Here is a 15,277-nt window from a genome sequence, read left to right on the forward strand (position 1 = left end):
TAATAATAAAACAGTACCTGTACTTGATCCCAACTAAGATATAATTACCCCTTATTGGGGCAGAACAGCCCTATTGGGTTTATTTCATGGTTAAATGATTCCCTTTTCTCTGTAATAATAAAACAGTACCTGTACTTGATCCCAACTAAGATATAATTACCCCTTATTGGGGGCAGAACAGCCCTATTGGGTTTATTTAATGGTTAAATGATTCCCTTTTCTCTGTAATAATAAAACAGTACCTGTACTTGATCCCAACTAAGATATAATTACCCCTTATTGGGGCAGAACAGCCCTATTGGGTTTATTTCATGGTTAAATGATTCCCTTTTCTCTGTAATAATAAAACAGTACCTGTACTTGATCCCAACTAAGATATAATTACCCCTTATTGGGGCAGAACAGCCCTATTGGGTTTATTTCATGGTTAAATGATTCCCTTTTCTCTGTAATAATAAAACAGTACCTGTACTTGATCCCAACTAAGATATAATTACCCCTTATTGGGGTTTCTAGGCAGGTCACGTTAAGTTTTTGAGTAAGTTAAGTAGTTACTGTAACTTTATATGTAACTTTCACAACGCGGCCAGGCCAGAATTCACGGGGCACACCTGTACCCCCTCTTTCCCCCTGATGGCCGCGCTGCATAGGCCCTTAGGTGGCTGGGTGGTGGGCCCTTGAGTTGGGTGCCCCAGTGCAACTCTGCTCACTTCTAGTGCTCAATATGATGATAGCGCTGAGCAGAGAAGCGTTAGAAGACACTTCCTGCATCGTCAACTTCAGCTTTTGCCATTCATTAATTGTAGGGACACACAAAGCTTCCAGACTTTGACTTGTTTACTGGAATTAAGGGCACAATAGAATCCTTTTTAACCCCTGAATTGCTAGGGAGAGGAACCCAAATAGAGAGCATCAGACAGGCTAAGGCCTTGGGTCAATGACTGGAGCACCCAATGGAACTCGAGCATTGCAGGCACTATGGACACTATGGACTATATCTCTCTGTTCCTAGAGTGTTTATTCTAGCAGTTACCTGTATGAACCAAAGACTGGAAGATAATGCAGGAATTTTGGCCACGTGCCATTGAAATTCTTTACGTTTAATCTTCACACATAAATTAGAAGCCCTCGGATTTGGCTTGGAGCCCTAGGCCGTTGCTGTAGATGTACTGCAATAGGCTCATCTCCCACAAACAAGAGTCATTCTCCCCCTCCCGACAAGCTCAAAAGCCCACCCCGGGGGGCCTCAGCATCTCATTAGCCCCCGGCATCAATGATTTAGACCGTGGGAGCCAAGACCAGGGCTTAGCGAGTGGCAGGGTAAACACACACATTGTGCAGAGGGACCTGCTGTGTCCTGTGGGTCTTCAGGAAAATCTGAGACTGAATATAAATAGGTGCTGTTTATACACACAGCCACACATAAGACTTGCAACCCCTATTTGGCTATAAGATAGTCAAACCCAGGCTAGTGTAGGTGTTAGAGCATGGGGTACATGCGACTCTCTTAGCAGGATGGGCCTTCGCTGTATGGAAGAGACCTGTGGAGCAGGGGTGTAGTAGGACTACAACTCACTGTAGCTGTGTGCAGTGCAGATTTAGCAAAGATGGACGCCAGAAGGTTCTTGCAGTTGAACTATAGACAGGTTTATTGTCAGAGAGAAATGGATAAGCAGGGTTATTGCATATACTCACATACAGATGAGACAAGAGAGGATACACACCGGTTTATCCCACCTCCTTTAGAGTCTGGGCAGGGTAAATGCACCCAGTCAGCTTGGCAACCCTTTGGGAGCAGTCAGGATAGATACCTCAGCCCTCAGGTTGATAACCCCTAGCTTGAGAGTCCTACAGCCGACTGTGGATCAGAGTTTAGTTACTGCCTGTCTCAAACGTGGCAACAGTGCCTGTATGGAAGGTACTTCCAGCTAATTTCCTTGGTGGAGCCCAAACTGCCCTTGCTTCCTTCTCTATCCCACTCTCCTAGAGAGTGCTCTTACAAGAGTAACTATCTAACTGGTCCTCGTTCACGGGGTCCCTGTCCCCGACTTCACTAGAGTAAATGGTGATGACTCTAGGGCAATAAGGCTTTACTGGGGCCTATTCTGATCCCAGGCTCAGTGACCTGTTACTGAGACACAGAGGCAGCCAAAGAGGAAGCCACACCTCCTTGCTAAACACTATATTGGAGTGCAAGGGGTGTGGTCAACCAAATAACCAATAAGGTATAAGTGCAAAGGACAAACTAGATACAAGGGTCTTTGCCCAGTAACAGTAGAAATAAGGATGTGGTAGGGTTTAAAGCCATAGGAGCAGACTAACCCTATGGGTCTCTACGGACTCAAAAGGATATTTTAAGGTTAAAACCCAGGGGGCGGGGTTATTTTTGGTATTCCCTCCCCCCCAGTGAGTCAGCCTTCTGACCCAAGCTGGTGTTCATCTTCACGCCATACACGTACCTGCCCCACTGATATCTGTCCAAAAATCAACCAGATATTTATCGGGCAGACCTAAAAATCGCATTGGGGCAAATGATTGGTTCAACCCGATATCGCCCCGGCTCAATGTGGGCCAATCAGGTAAAGATCCCCTTATTTGCTGACCTCTCCAAACGTGCATAGCTTTATGTGTATGACCAGCACCTTGGGGCCCCCAACATAGCAGTATGCCTGTTGGGGGAACATTGAGTAGTGCTGGAAGCTGAAGTCCAACCAATAGGAAGGCAAAGGCGACCAGCCAATTGGAATGTAACTGCCATAAAGGGAAGGATCCCTGACATACTGCTGATACAGGGGGGTATATAAGCCCCTTAGAAATGCCATGGTGTCCACTGCAAATATAGCTGACATGTTTTTACATTCAGAGTCCATTTTGAGAGTTCCCAAGTTTACATTTATTTTTTGGGAATGGTGCTTAGTTTCCCTTTAATAGAGACAAAGCTTTATATGAAGCTGCTTTGATGTGTCTCCCTGTGTCTGCTGGTTGGCGACACTTGTTCAGTGGGTGTCGGAGCACACTGCTTCTGTAGGAGAATCAAGTCCAACAGATACTTGGGAATCTTGGGAAACAATACGGCAAACTGCGTCCAAAATAAACCGCGTGTCCCAGCAGACGAGACGCTGCTTCATCCAGAAACTGTTTGCGGCCAGACAAGGGGGAAGGAGAACAATTTCATTAGCGCTTTCTTCTTTTATTCAACAAACAGGCCACAGACGGGCTCAGGGTTTTAATGCTGACTTAAAAGGAATGAATAGTATTCAACACCCTTCCTAAGCTGGTTGTGGAATCTCCTTTCCTCCAGTTTCAGCACCTATCACCCCTCTAAGAACAGCCCCCTAAGTTTGCTCATAGCCTGTACAGAGAGATATCATACAACTATGGCACATAGGGATTCCCCTGTACTAAGCACAATTCAGCAGGAACAGCCCCCTAAGTTTGCTCATAGCCTGTACAGAGAGATACCATAAAACTATGGCACATAGGGATTCCCCTGTACTAAGCACAATTCAGCAGGAACAGCCCCCTAAGTTTGCTCATAGCCTGTACAGCGAGATACCATAAAACTATGGCACATAGGGATTCCCCTGTACTAAGCACAATTCAGCAGGAACAGCCCCCTAAGTTTGCTCATAGCCTGTACAGAGAGATACCATGAAACTATGGCACATAGGGATTCCCCTGTACTAAGCACAATTCAGCAGGAACAGCCCCCTAAGTTTGCCCATAGCCTGTACAGAGAGATACCATAAAACTATGGCACATAGGGATTCCCCTGTACTAAGCACAATTCAGCAGGAACAGCCCCCTAAGTTTGCCCATAGCCTGTACAGAGAGATACCATGAAACTATGGTACATAGGGATACCCCTGTACTAAGCACAATTCAGCAGGAACAGCCCCCTAAGTTTGCTCATAGCCTGTACAGAGAGATACCATAAAACTATGGTACATAGGGATACCCCTGTACTAAGCACAATTCAGCAGGAACAGCCCCCTAAGTTTGCCCATAGCCTGTACAGAGAGATACCATAAAACTATGGCACATAGGGATTCCCCTGTACTAAGCACAATTCAGCAGGAACAGCCCCCTAAGTTTGCTCATAGCCTGTACAGAGAGATACCATAAAACTATGGCACATAGGGATTCCCCTGTACTAAGCACAATTCAGCAGGAACAGCCCCCTAAGTTTGCTCATAGCCTGTACAGAGAGATACCATAAAACTATGGCAGTATAGGGATTCCCCTGTCCCCTGAGTGCCATGAGAAAACTACAACTCCCCTCTAAAATATAGTAAATCCTCCTTTTACTGGAAATAAAAGAAAGATAAGTTTTTTTTTGACATCTCTTCTTCAGCAGTAGAATACATGAGGTGATTTGCACTGTAACTTAATCCAGGAGTGGGATTAGAGCTGTCACGGGATGTAGCTGACAGGCAATTTGTAGGTGCAAATTTATACCAGGATTGGGGCCAAGAGGTTAGAACGCTGTAGAATGGGAAAGGGAAAAGAAAAATCCTTCCAAGGCAAATATAGCACCGAGCCGGAAAGCCCTGTGATGTTCCCTTCCTGGGGATGTGGTACGGCTGCAGCAGGTCGATGACAGACGTGAACTGCTCCATTCTATTTATTCCAGTACCCAGAGTCACTGATCCTTTATATATTCTGTATATTAGAAAACCTGCATTCATTGGGTACTAAATAAAGTTATGAGCCCATACAGAAGTATTCATTATACAGAGGGTTTAACCGGGAGGGAGAATCTGGTTGCAATTGGTATTCATTTTTTTATTATTAGCTTTTTGTTCAGTTTAGAATTTCAGGGGCTACCTGGTTGCTAGGGGCCAATTCAACCTAGCAACCAGGCAGTGGTTTAAAAGAGAGACAGGGATAAGATTAGAGGAAAGCCTTAATAGTAATATAACATAACAATAAGAATCAGGGGCTGCCATTGCCCAGCAAGTTACAGGGTTGGCAAAAAGCCACTCCTGGTAACTTAAAGCGGACCTGTCACCTTAAGAAATAATTCCAGATTGTTTTCTATTGTGTTTGGCAAGCAAAGTAAAATTTAACTTACACTATATAAATTATTTTAATCTTATTTTCTTCAGGCTTGGAATTCACAATTGCAGCAAGCAGGCAGGGGCCATTTTGTTTGCATCCTGTCCTACCGTCACCATCTTGTCCTACTGTCCCCATCTTGCCCTACTGTCTCCATCTTGCCCTACTGTCTCCATCTTGTCCTACTGTCCCCATCTTGTCCTACTGTCTCCACCTTGTCCTACCGTCACCATCTTGCCCTACTGTCTCCATCTTGCCCCACTGTCCCCATCTTGCCCTACTGTCTCCATCTTGTCCTACTGTCTCCACCTTGCCCTACTGTCTCCCTCTTGCCCTACTGTCTCCATCTTGCCCTACCGTCACCATCTTGCCCTACTGTCTCCATCTTGCCCTACTGTCTCCATCTTGCCCTACTGTCTCCATCTTGCCCTACTGTCTTCATCTTGTCCTACTGCTACCATCTTGCTTTACGGTCTCCACTTTGTCCTACCGTCACCATCTTGCCTTACTGTCTCCATCTTGTCCTACTGTCTCCATCTTGCTTTACGGTCTCCACTTTGTCCTACCATCACCATCTTGCCTTACTGTCTCCATCTTTTCCTACTGACTCCATCTTGCCCTACTGTCTCCACCTTGTCCTACCGTCACCGTCTTGCCCTACTGTCTCCATCTTGTCCTACTGTCTCCATCTTGCTTTACGGTCTCCCCTTTGTCCTACCGTCACCATCTTGCCTTACTGTCTCCATCTTGTCCTACTGTCTCCACTTTGTCCTACCGTCACCATCTTGCCTTACTGTCTCCATCTTTTCCTACTGACTCCATCTTGCCCTACTGTCTCCATCTTGCCCTACTGTCTCCATCTTGCCCTACTGTCTCCATCTTGCCTTACTGTCTCCATCTTGTCCTACTGTCTCCATCTTGCCCTACTGTCTCCATCTTGCCCTACTGTCACCATCTTGCTGTGCTGTCATTGACTTACCATAATGCTGTCATCTTGCTCTGCTGTCACCATCTTGCCCTACTATACTTACATATCCCACACCCTACCTACTTACAACTGCTGATCTGCAATCCAAACCTACCCCAATAAGTAAGGGGCCCTGGGCAGTAATCCCTGTTTGTTCAGAGTACGTTTTTGGCCAGGTTGGAAGCATTTTTAGGGGTGCGCTTGGGATATACAAATGTAACCTGGATTAAAGAAAAATGGGCTTTGCTTTAACCCAAAAGCAACTAAATCTCCTACAAAAATGTGCTTTCCTACCGACCGCAATTTCTCACTCTTCCTCTTTGTGTCTCAATTTCAGGCGGAATTTTCAGAGCTAAACCTGGCTGCCTATGTGAATGGGGGGTGCATGGTGGACATGCAGGTCATGAGGAATGGAACCAAGGTGGTCAAGTAAGTACTCTGCTTGTATGAGAAAAATATGTTTGTTTGTCATGTATATTGCTTAAGAATTTATTTTCCATTGTGAAGAATCTCCCAAACTTTGGGGGATAGCCCAAAAATCATGAGAATACTACTGGGTGATTGGAGACAGGGGTAGAGAAGGCAAAATCGGATAACTCCCGAAAGAATAGGGGGCAGCTCTGCAGGAGGTGCCGGTAGGGAATCCCTTTGCTTGTTGCACAGGGGCTAAATTCACCTTTATTTAAGCATATTTACTTGCTTATACATATTCACGTATTACTGTAGCAATATGACTGCCATCATATAAGATTTGAATTTGAACTGGCAGGAGTAGTGACAAATGGTTGTCCTGTGCGGTGTCGGACTGGGACCCCAGGGGCCCACTGACACCTGGGTCCCCCGGGAGTTTCCTGGTATCCTGGTGGGCCAGTCTGACACTGGTCCTGTGAGTACTTACAGCCAATAAGAGAGTAAGAAAAAGTGTTCTGTGAGGTAACCATGAGGTACTTACTGGTCCTGTGAGTACTTACAGCCAATAAGAGAGTGAGAAAAAGTGTTCTGTGAAGTAAACATGAGGTACTTACTGGTCCTGTGAGTACTTACAGCCAATAAGAGAGTGAGGAAAAGTGTTCTGTGAGGTAACCATGAGGTACTTACTGGTCCTGTGAGTACTTACAGCCAATAAGAGAGTGAGGAAAAGTGTTCTGTGAGGTAACCATGAGGTACTTACTGATCCAGTGAGTACTTACAGCCAATAAGAGAGTGAGGAAAAGTGTTCTGTGAGGTAACCATGAGGTACTTACTGGTCCTGTGAGTACTTACAGCCAATGAGAGAGTGAGGAAAAGTGTTCTGTGAGGTAACCATGAGGTACTTACTGGTCCTGTGAGTACTTACAGCCAATAAGAGAGTGAGGAAAAGTGTTCTGTGAGGTAACCATGAGGTACTTACTGATCCAGTGAGTACTTACAGCCAATAAGAGAGTGAGGAAGAGTGTTCTCTGAGGTAATCATGAGGTACTTACTGGTCCTGTGAGTACTTACAGCCAATAAGAGAGTGAGGAAGAGTGTTCTGTGAGGTAACCATGAGGTACTTACTGGTCCTGTGAGTACTTACAGCCAATAAGAGAGTGAGGAAAAGTGTTCTGTGAGGTAACCATGAGGTACTTACTGATCCAGTGAGTACTTACAGCCAATAAGAGAGTGAGGAAGAGTGTTCTCTGAGGTAATCATGAGGTACTTACTGGTCCTGTGAGAACTTACAGCCAATAAGAGAGTGAGGAAGAGTGTTCTGTGAGGTAACCATGAGGTACTTACTGGTCCTGTGAGTACTTACAGCCAATAAGAGAGTGAGGAAGAGTGTTCTCTGAGGTAACCATGAGGTACTTACCTGTGAGTACTTACAGCCAATGAGAGAGTATGGAAAAGTGTTCTGTGAGGTAATCATGAGGTACTTACTGGTCCTGTGAGTACTTACAGCCAATAAGAGAGTGAGGAAGAGTGTTCTGTGAGGTAACCATGAGGTACTTACTGGTCCTGTGAGTACTTACAGCCAATAAGAGAGTGAGGTAGAGTGTTCTCTGAGGTAACCATGAGGTACTTACCTGTGAGTACTTACAGCCAATGAGAGAGTATGGAAAAGTGTTCTGTGAGGTAATCATGAGGTACTTACTGGTCCTGTGAGTACTTACAGCCAATAAGAGAGTGAGGAAGAGTGTTCTGTGAGGTAACCATGAGGTACTTACTGGTCCTGTGAGTACTTACAGCCAATAAGAGAGTGAGGTAGAGTGTTCTCTGAGGTAACCATGAGGTACTTACCTGTGAGTACTTACAGCCAATGAGAGAGTATGGAAAAGTGTTCTGTGAGGTAACCGCAGAGTAGTTGCAACCAGCAAGAGAAAGCTTTCTCTGAGCTAACTATGAGGTATATAAAGTCAGTGACAGTGTGAAAGTGTCCTGTTGGGTAACCAGAAAGCATTTACAGCCAATGAGAGAGTGAGGAAAAGTGTTCTGTGAGGTAACCACAGAGTATTTACAACCCCTCCCAAGTGCTCCGTAGGTGAGCAAAATATACGTGTGGCTGGGCGGCATGCCCACTGGCTTTCTATGAGGTAACTAGGAAGTACTTACAGCCAATTAGATGAAACAAAAGTTTTATTGGGTAGAACAGTGTAATTGACAATTAACATAGAAGTTAATGGTTATCTGGAAGTAAACACATGTTATAACTAAATGCCACCCGCCGGCTTGAGGATATGTCCTCAGAGACGAGTCTCAACTTAAATTGCAGCAACTGTGAGCAATGAGCAAAAGGTAAACTCTGTATAACCTGCCAGCGCATGATCATTGTGTGAGAGCAGTGATTATTTCCGTTTTCTTTAAAGGCCTGACCCTTTAGTTCATGAAATTGATACAGAAATAGGAAAATATCAGAATAGGAGTTATAAAGCATCATTAAAATTTCAACCAGTCAACATTCCCACATTTTACGCCATTTATTTTTTGTATTCCCACCAATTCTGATGCACTTCAGCAGCGGCGTAACTGGGTTGCTTCAGGGCCCCCCTGCAGAAAAATCCTCTGAGGGGCCTGGAGTAACCAATCTCTTCTCCCCAGTCCCCCTCCAGATTGCCAGATTTTTAAAGGTATTTAAAGGTAGGAGATAGGCCGGGGAGAGGGACTACGGTACAGCAGACCCTGCGGTCCGGGCCCCCCTGTTGCCGCCCCCCCCCCAACCGTGGGGTGTGCTGTATACATAGTTTTACACCACTGCACTTCAGTGCTGCTTTTCTTCTATTTTACACCAAAATTGACAGTTTGTCTTCCGTGAATATTATTTGAAGTTCATTTTAGCTGTTAATGTTAGGTTGTGCCTCTGAGATCTTGCAGATGCTGTCCCATAGTGTAAACATTCATTCTGTGCTGCTCACACCTTGTCATTAGCACAGTGTTACACTAACGTGTGCCTGTATTATTATATTCTGCACGTATGAGGGCACATGGATATTTTCAAGTACATTGAGCAAAGCGCAGTTTCAGTCGCCATGTTTTCTCCCACAATGCAGCATTTTATCCCAGCGTCACTCTGTCATTTAACCATTAAATAAACCTAATAGGGCTGTTCTGCCCCCAATAAGGGGTAATTATATCTTAGTTGGGATCAAGTACAGGTACTGTTTTATTATTACAGAGAAAAGGGAATCATTTAACCATTAAATAAACCCAATAGGGCTGTTCTGCCCCAATAAGGGGTAATTATATCTTAGTTGGGATCAAGTACAGGTACTGTTTTATTATTACAGAGAAAAGGGAATCATTTAACCATTAAATAAACCCAATAGGGCTGTTCTGCCCCAATAAGGGGTAATTATATCTTAGTTGGGATCAAGTACAGGTACTGTTTTATTATTACAGAGAAAAGGGAATCATTTAACCATTAAATAAACCCAATAGGACTGTTCTGCCCCCAATAAGGGGTAATTATATCTTAGTTGGGATCAAGTACAGGTACTGTTTTATTATTACAGAGAAAAGGGAATCATTTAACCATTAAATAAACCCAATAGGGCTGTTCTGCCCCCAATAAGGGGTAATTATATCTTAGTTGGGATCAAGTACAGGTACTGTTTTATTATTACAGAGAAAAGGGAATCATTTAACCATGAAATAAACCCAATAGGGCTGTTCTGCCCCAATAAGGGGTAATTATATCTTAGTTGGGATCAAGTACAGGTACTGTTTTATTATTACAGCGAAAAGGGAATCATTTAACCATTAAATAAACCCAATAGGGCTGTTCTGCCCCAATAAGGGGTAATTATATCTTAGTTGGGATCAAGTACAGGTACTGTTTTATTATTACAGAGAAAAGGGAATCATTTAACCATTAAATAAACCCAATATGGCTGTTCTGCCCCAATAAGGGGTAATTATATCTTAGTTGGGATCAAGTACAGGTACTGTTTTATTATTACAGAGAGAAGGGAATCATTTAACCATGAAATAAACCCAATAGGGCTGTTCTGCCCCCAATAAGGGATAATTATATCTTAGTTGGGATCAAGTACAGGTACTGTTTTATTATTACAGAGAAAAGGGAATCATTTAACCATTAAATAAACCCAATAGGGTTGTTCTGCCCCCAATAAGGGGTAATTATATCTTAGTTGGGATCAAGTACAGGTACTGTTTTATTATTACAGAGAAAAGGGAATCATTTAACCATGAAATAAACCCAATAGGGCTGTTCTGCCCCAATAAGGGGTAATTATATCTTAGTTGGGATCAAGTACAGGTACTGTTTTATTATTACAGAGAAAAGGGAATCATTTAACCATTAAATAAACCCAATAGGGCTGTTCTGCCCCAATAAGGGGTAATTATATCTTAGTTGGGATCAAGTACAGGTACTGTTTTATTATTACAGAGAAAAGGGAATCATTTAACCATTAAATAAACCCAATAGGATTGTTTTGCTAACAATAAGGAACAATTTTGTCTTGCCATGAACTATTTTATTATGGAGAAAAAATGTGAATTATTTGATTAAAATGGAGCCTATGGGAAATGGCCATCTCATAACGTGGAGCTTTCTGAATAACAGATTTCACACCTGTATATCCACAGCCGCTGGGATCCCTTGCACCTCCCAGGAACTGCATATGCACAGTGTATTTACATGTTCCCGCTTTCCAAGGCAGCACATATCCTAATGCAAAGGGGTCCTGGGAAAAAAACAAGATGGAAGAAAGAGTTTGTGTGAAAAGCACCATCTGTTATTTTTGTTTCCCATTTATGTATGTATAACTTTATTTCTGTCAGCATAGTTACCATTAATTACTTTGACCTTTTCAAAGCAAGGGCTTATTTATAATTTATAGAGCTGTTCCTTTAATACAGAATTAGCTTGAACTTTTTTCAGAATCCCAGCATCCAATCATTCATGATTTCCTATTTCGGACCAGGTGGAGGAGCACTTCCTAAGAGCCAAGATATTGGCCCCGAGTATTACATTCCACCATAAACCTGTCGCCACAAGCTTCCCCGGTGCTTGCTGTGTTTTCCCAGCTGTAGGCTCAGTTATGAGTCCCAAGCGCGTGTTATCCACCCTGTAGGTCCTTCTGTCGCTCCTCTGTGCACATTCGCTCACCACATGTCCCCTGTGACACACAAGAAGATTCCAAGCTTGAAATTTCTATAATTTACTTTTGGAATTTTTATTTTCTCTCTCCCCCCACCAAAAAAACAACCTCATAAATCCAGCAATATAAATCACAGCCTGGGGACCCACTGGGTCACTCTACTACAGTTTCCAATCAGCCGGCCCATGGGTGACATATACGGATACCATAAGAGTGGGCATACTTTCATATTCTGAATAGACAACTTGAACATTTAGAACTTGGTGCTTTGGCAGGTGAAATTTTCAGGCATGCCAGTCTGTATAAAAGGTGCCTTAATGTGGCATAAATGTCCAGATGGTTGAATTTGGTCAAATAGGCTGGGCAAAGCACATTAATTCTAAACCTATCTAGTATGCATTGAATGTCTTTATAGAAAAAGAAATTATTTAATGGGAAACTTGATTTATTTTTGTTTCCACAGTATTTAGAATTCTAAGTGGATTTACATGTTTCTTTATTTAATCAACAGCAACTGAAACACCATAGCTAGGGTGTGGGATATTACTGTGACCACCATGCCATACTGTGCCTGCTATCCAACAGCCCCAGTCCCTTCCCAGAGGCTATTATCCCCCCCACTGCTACTATAGGCACCATCTCTCCCTACTATACCTGCTATCCCACAGCCCCAGTCCCTTCCCAGAGGCTATTATCCCCCCCACTGCTACTATAGGCACCATCTCTCCCTACTATACCTGCTATCCCACAGCCCCAGTCCCTTCCCAGAGGCTATTACCCCCCCCACTGCTACTATAGGCACCATCTCTCCCTACTATACCTGCTATCCCACAGCCCCAGTCCCTTCCCAGAGGCTATTATCCCCCCACTGCTACTATAGGCACCATCTCTCCCTACTATACCTGCTATCCCACAGCCCCAGTCCCTTCCCAGAGGCTATTATCCCCCCCACTGTTACTATAGGCACCATCTCTCCCTACTATACCTGCTATCCCACAGCCCCAGTCCCTTCCCAGAGGCTATTATCCCCCCACTGCTACTATAGGCACCATCTCTCCCTACTATACCTGCTATCCCACAGCCCCAGTCCCTTCCCAGAGGCTATTATCCCCCCACTGCTACTATAGGCACCATCTCTCCCTACTATACCTGCTATCCCACAGCCCCAGTCCCTTCCCAGAGGCTATTATCCCCCACTGCTACTATAGGCACCATCTCTCCCTACTATACCTGCTATCCCACAGCCCCAGTCCTTCCCAGAGGCTATTATCCCACTGCTACTATAGGCACCATCTCTCCCTACTATACCTGCTATCCCACAGCCCCAGTCCCTTCCCAGAGGCTATTATCCCCCCACTGCTACTATAGGCACCATCTCTCCCTACTATACCTGCTATCCCACAGCCCCAGTCCCTTCCCAGAGGCTATTATCCCCCCACTGCTACTATAGGCACCATCTCTCCCTACTATACCTGCTATCCCACAGCCCCAGTCCCTTCCCAGAGGCTATTATCCCCCCACTGTTACTATAGGCACCATCTCTCCCTACTATACCTGCTATCCCACAGCCCCAGTCCCTTCCCAGAGGCTATTATCCCCCCCACTGCTACTATAGGCACCATCTCTCCCTACTATACCTGCTATCCCACAGCCCCAGTCCCTTCCCAGAGGCTATTATCCCCCCACTGCTACTATAGGCACCATCTCTCCCTACTATACCTGCTATCCCACAGCCCCAGTCCCTTCCCAGAGGCTATTATCCCCCCCACTGCTACTATAGGCACCATCTCTCCCTACTATACCTGCTATCCCACAGCCCCAGTCCCTTCCCAGAGGCTATTATCCCCCCCCACTGCTACTATAGGCACCATCTCTCCCTACTATACCTGCTATCCCACAGCCCCAGTCCCTTCCCAGAGGCTATTATCCCCCCACTGCTACTATAGGCACCATCTCTCCCTACTATACCTGCTATCCCACAGCCCCAGTCCCTTCCCAGAGGCTATTATCCCCCCACTGCTACTATAGGCACCATCTCTCCCTACTATACCTGCTATCCCACAGCCCCAGTCCCTTCCCAGAGGCTATTATCCCCCCACTGCTACTATAGGCACCATCTCTCCCTACTATACTGCTATCCCACAGCCCCAGTCCCTTCCCAGAGGCTATTATCCCCCCCACTGCTACTATAGGCACCATCTCTCCCTACTATACCTGCTATCCCACAGCCCCAGTCCCTTCCCAGAGGCTATTATCCCCCCACTGCTACTATAGGCACCATCTCTCCCTACTATACCTGCTATCCCACAGCCCCAGTCCTTCCCAGAGGCTATTATCCCCCCACTGCTACTATAGGCACCATCTCTCCCTACTATACCTGCTATCCCACAGCCCCAGTCCCTTCCCAGAGGCTATTATCCCCCCACTGCTACTATAGGCACCATCTCTCCCTACTATACCTGCTATCCCACAGCCCCAGTCCCTTCCCAGAGGCTATTATCCCCCCACTGCTACTATAGGCACCATCTCTCCCTACTTTACCTGCTATCCCACAGCCCCAGTCCCTTCCCAGAGGCTATTATCCCCCCACTGCTACTATAGGCACCATCTCTCCCTACTATACCTGCTATCCCACAGCCCCAGTCCCTTCCCAGAGGCTATTATCCCCCCACTGCTACTATAGGCACCATCTCTCCCTACTATACCTGCTATCCCACAGCCCCAGTCCCTTCCCAGAGGCTATTATCCCCCCACTGCTACTATAGGCACCATCTCTCCCTACTATACCTGCTATCCCACAGCCCCAGTCCCTTCCCAGAGGCTATTATCACCCCACTGCTACTATAGGCACCACCAACATGAAAGGGGGTCTTGATGTAGGGAGTTAATAGTTGCTTTATATATTATGTTAGTGCTGAGGGCGGGAAATCTATTTTGTGAGGGAACTTGTGTGCACTGCTCTGGGCGAGTATAACAGCTGGCATTGTGGGATTTTAGTGTAGAAAGTAGCAGCACCCTGTATTTAACTGTGTTCATGGCATTCCTGAAATGATGGGTTAATTATACCATGAATGAGTTAGTACAAAACCTTGTATTGATTTATTATTCGCCAAAACCACGACAATTTAGAATGCAAAAAAACGTCGGATAAAACCTGTCAAGATCATGTAGAAGTCAATGGCAGATGTTCCTTTTACAATTGAAAGTTCTTCTTTTCTTGCTTCATGGTTTTAGCGGATTTCTGTTTTTCCGACGCTTTTGAGCGACAATACGAGTGAGTGTGTGAGTGTATATATGAGTTAATGTATATGTGTGTATTCAGGCAGGTCAGCCCGAAACCCTTGGGATCCACGGGTCCCTGCCACCCCCTGCTTCTGCCTCTGGCAGCCTCTATTTATGGTCATGTGCTGCTCTGCTCCGCCCCTTTTGTGATAAGGCGGGTCTATAAATAGAGGTGGATTGCTGGGTCAGGTTAAGCGCAGGGACATCTTTTGACCAGCAAATCACTAGTGTGTATAACAGAATGAGTGTGTGTATGTACAGGTATATAATCCCTTATCCGGAAACCCGTTATTCAGAAAGTTCCGAATTACGGAAAGGCCATCTCCCATAGACTCCATTATAAGCAAATAATTCTAATTTTTAAAAATGATTCCCTTTTCTCTGTAATAAT

At 45.0% G+C, this 15,277-nt stretch overlaps 1 protein-coding gene across 1 annotated transcript in view; it reads left to right on the forward strand.

The window, feature by feature from the left end:
• syn3 (synapsin III) overlaps positions 1-15,277 on the forward strand; it is a 151,983-nt gene that overhangs the window by 44,778 nt on the left and 91,928 nt on the right. The window contains 1 exon segment of the mRNA NM_001130325.1: positions 6,363-6,454. Within this exon segment, the coding sequence (NP_001123797.1) occupies positions 6,363-6,454 (92 nt within the window).

The sequence above is a fragment of the Xenopus tropicalis genome, chromosome 3, assembly GCF_000004195.4.
Source record: "Xenopus tropicalis strain Nigerian chromosome 3, UCB_Xtro_10.0, whole genome shotgun sequence".
In the NCBI taxonomy this organism is placed as follows: Eukaryota; Metazoa; Chordata; class Amphibia; order Anura; family Pipidae; genus Xenopus; species Xenopus tropicalis.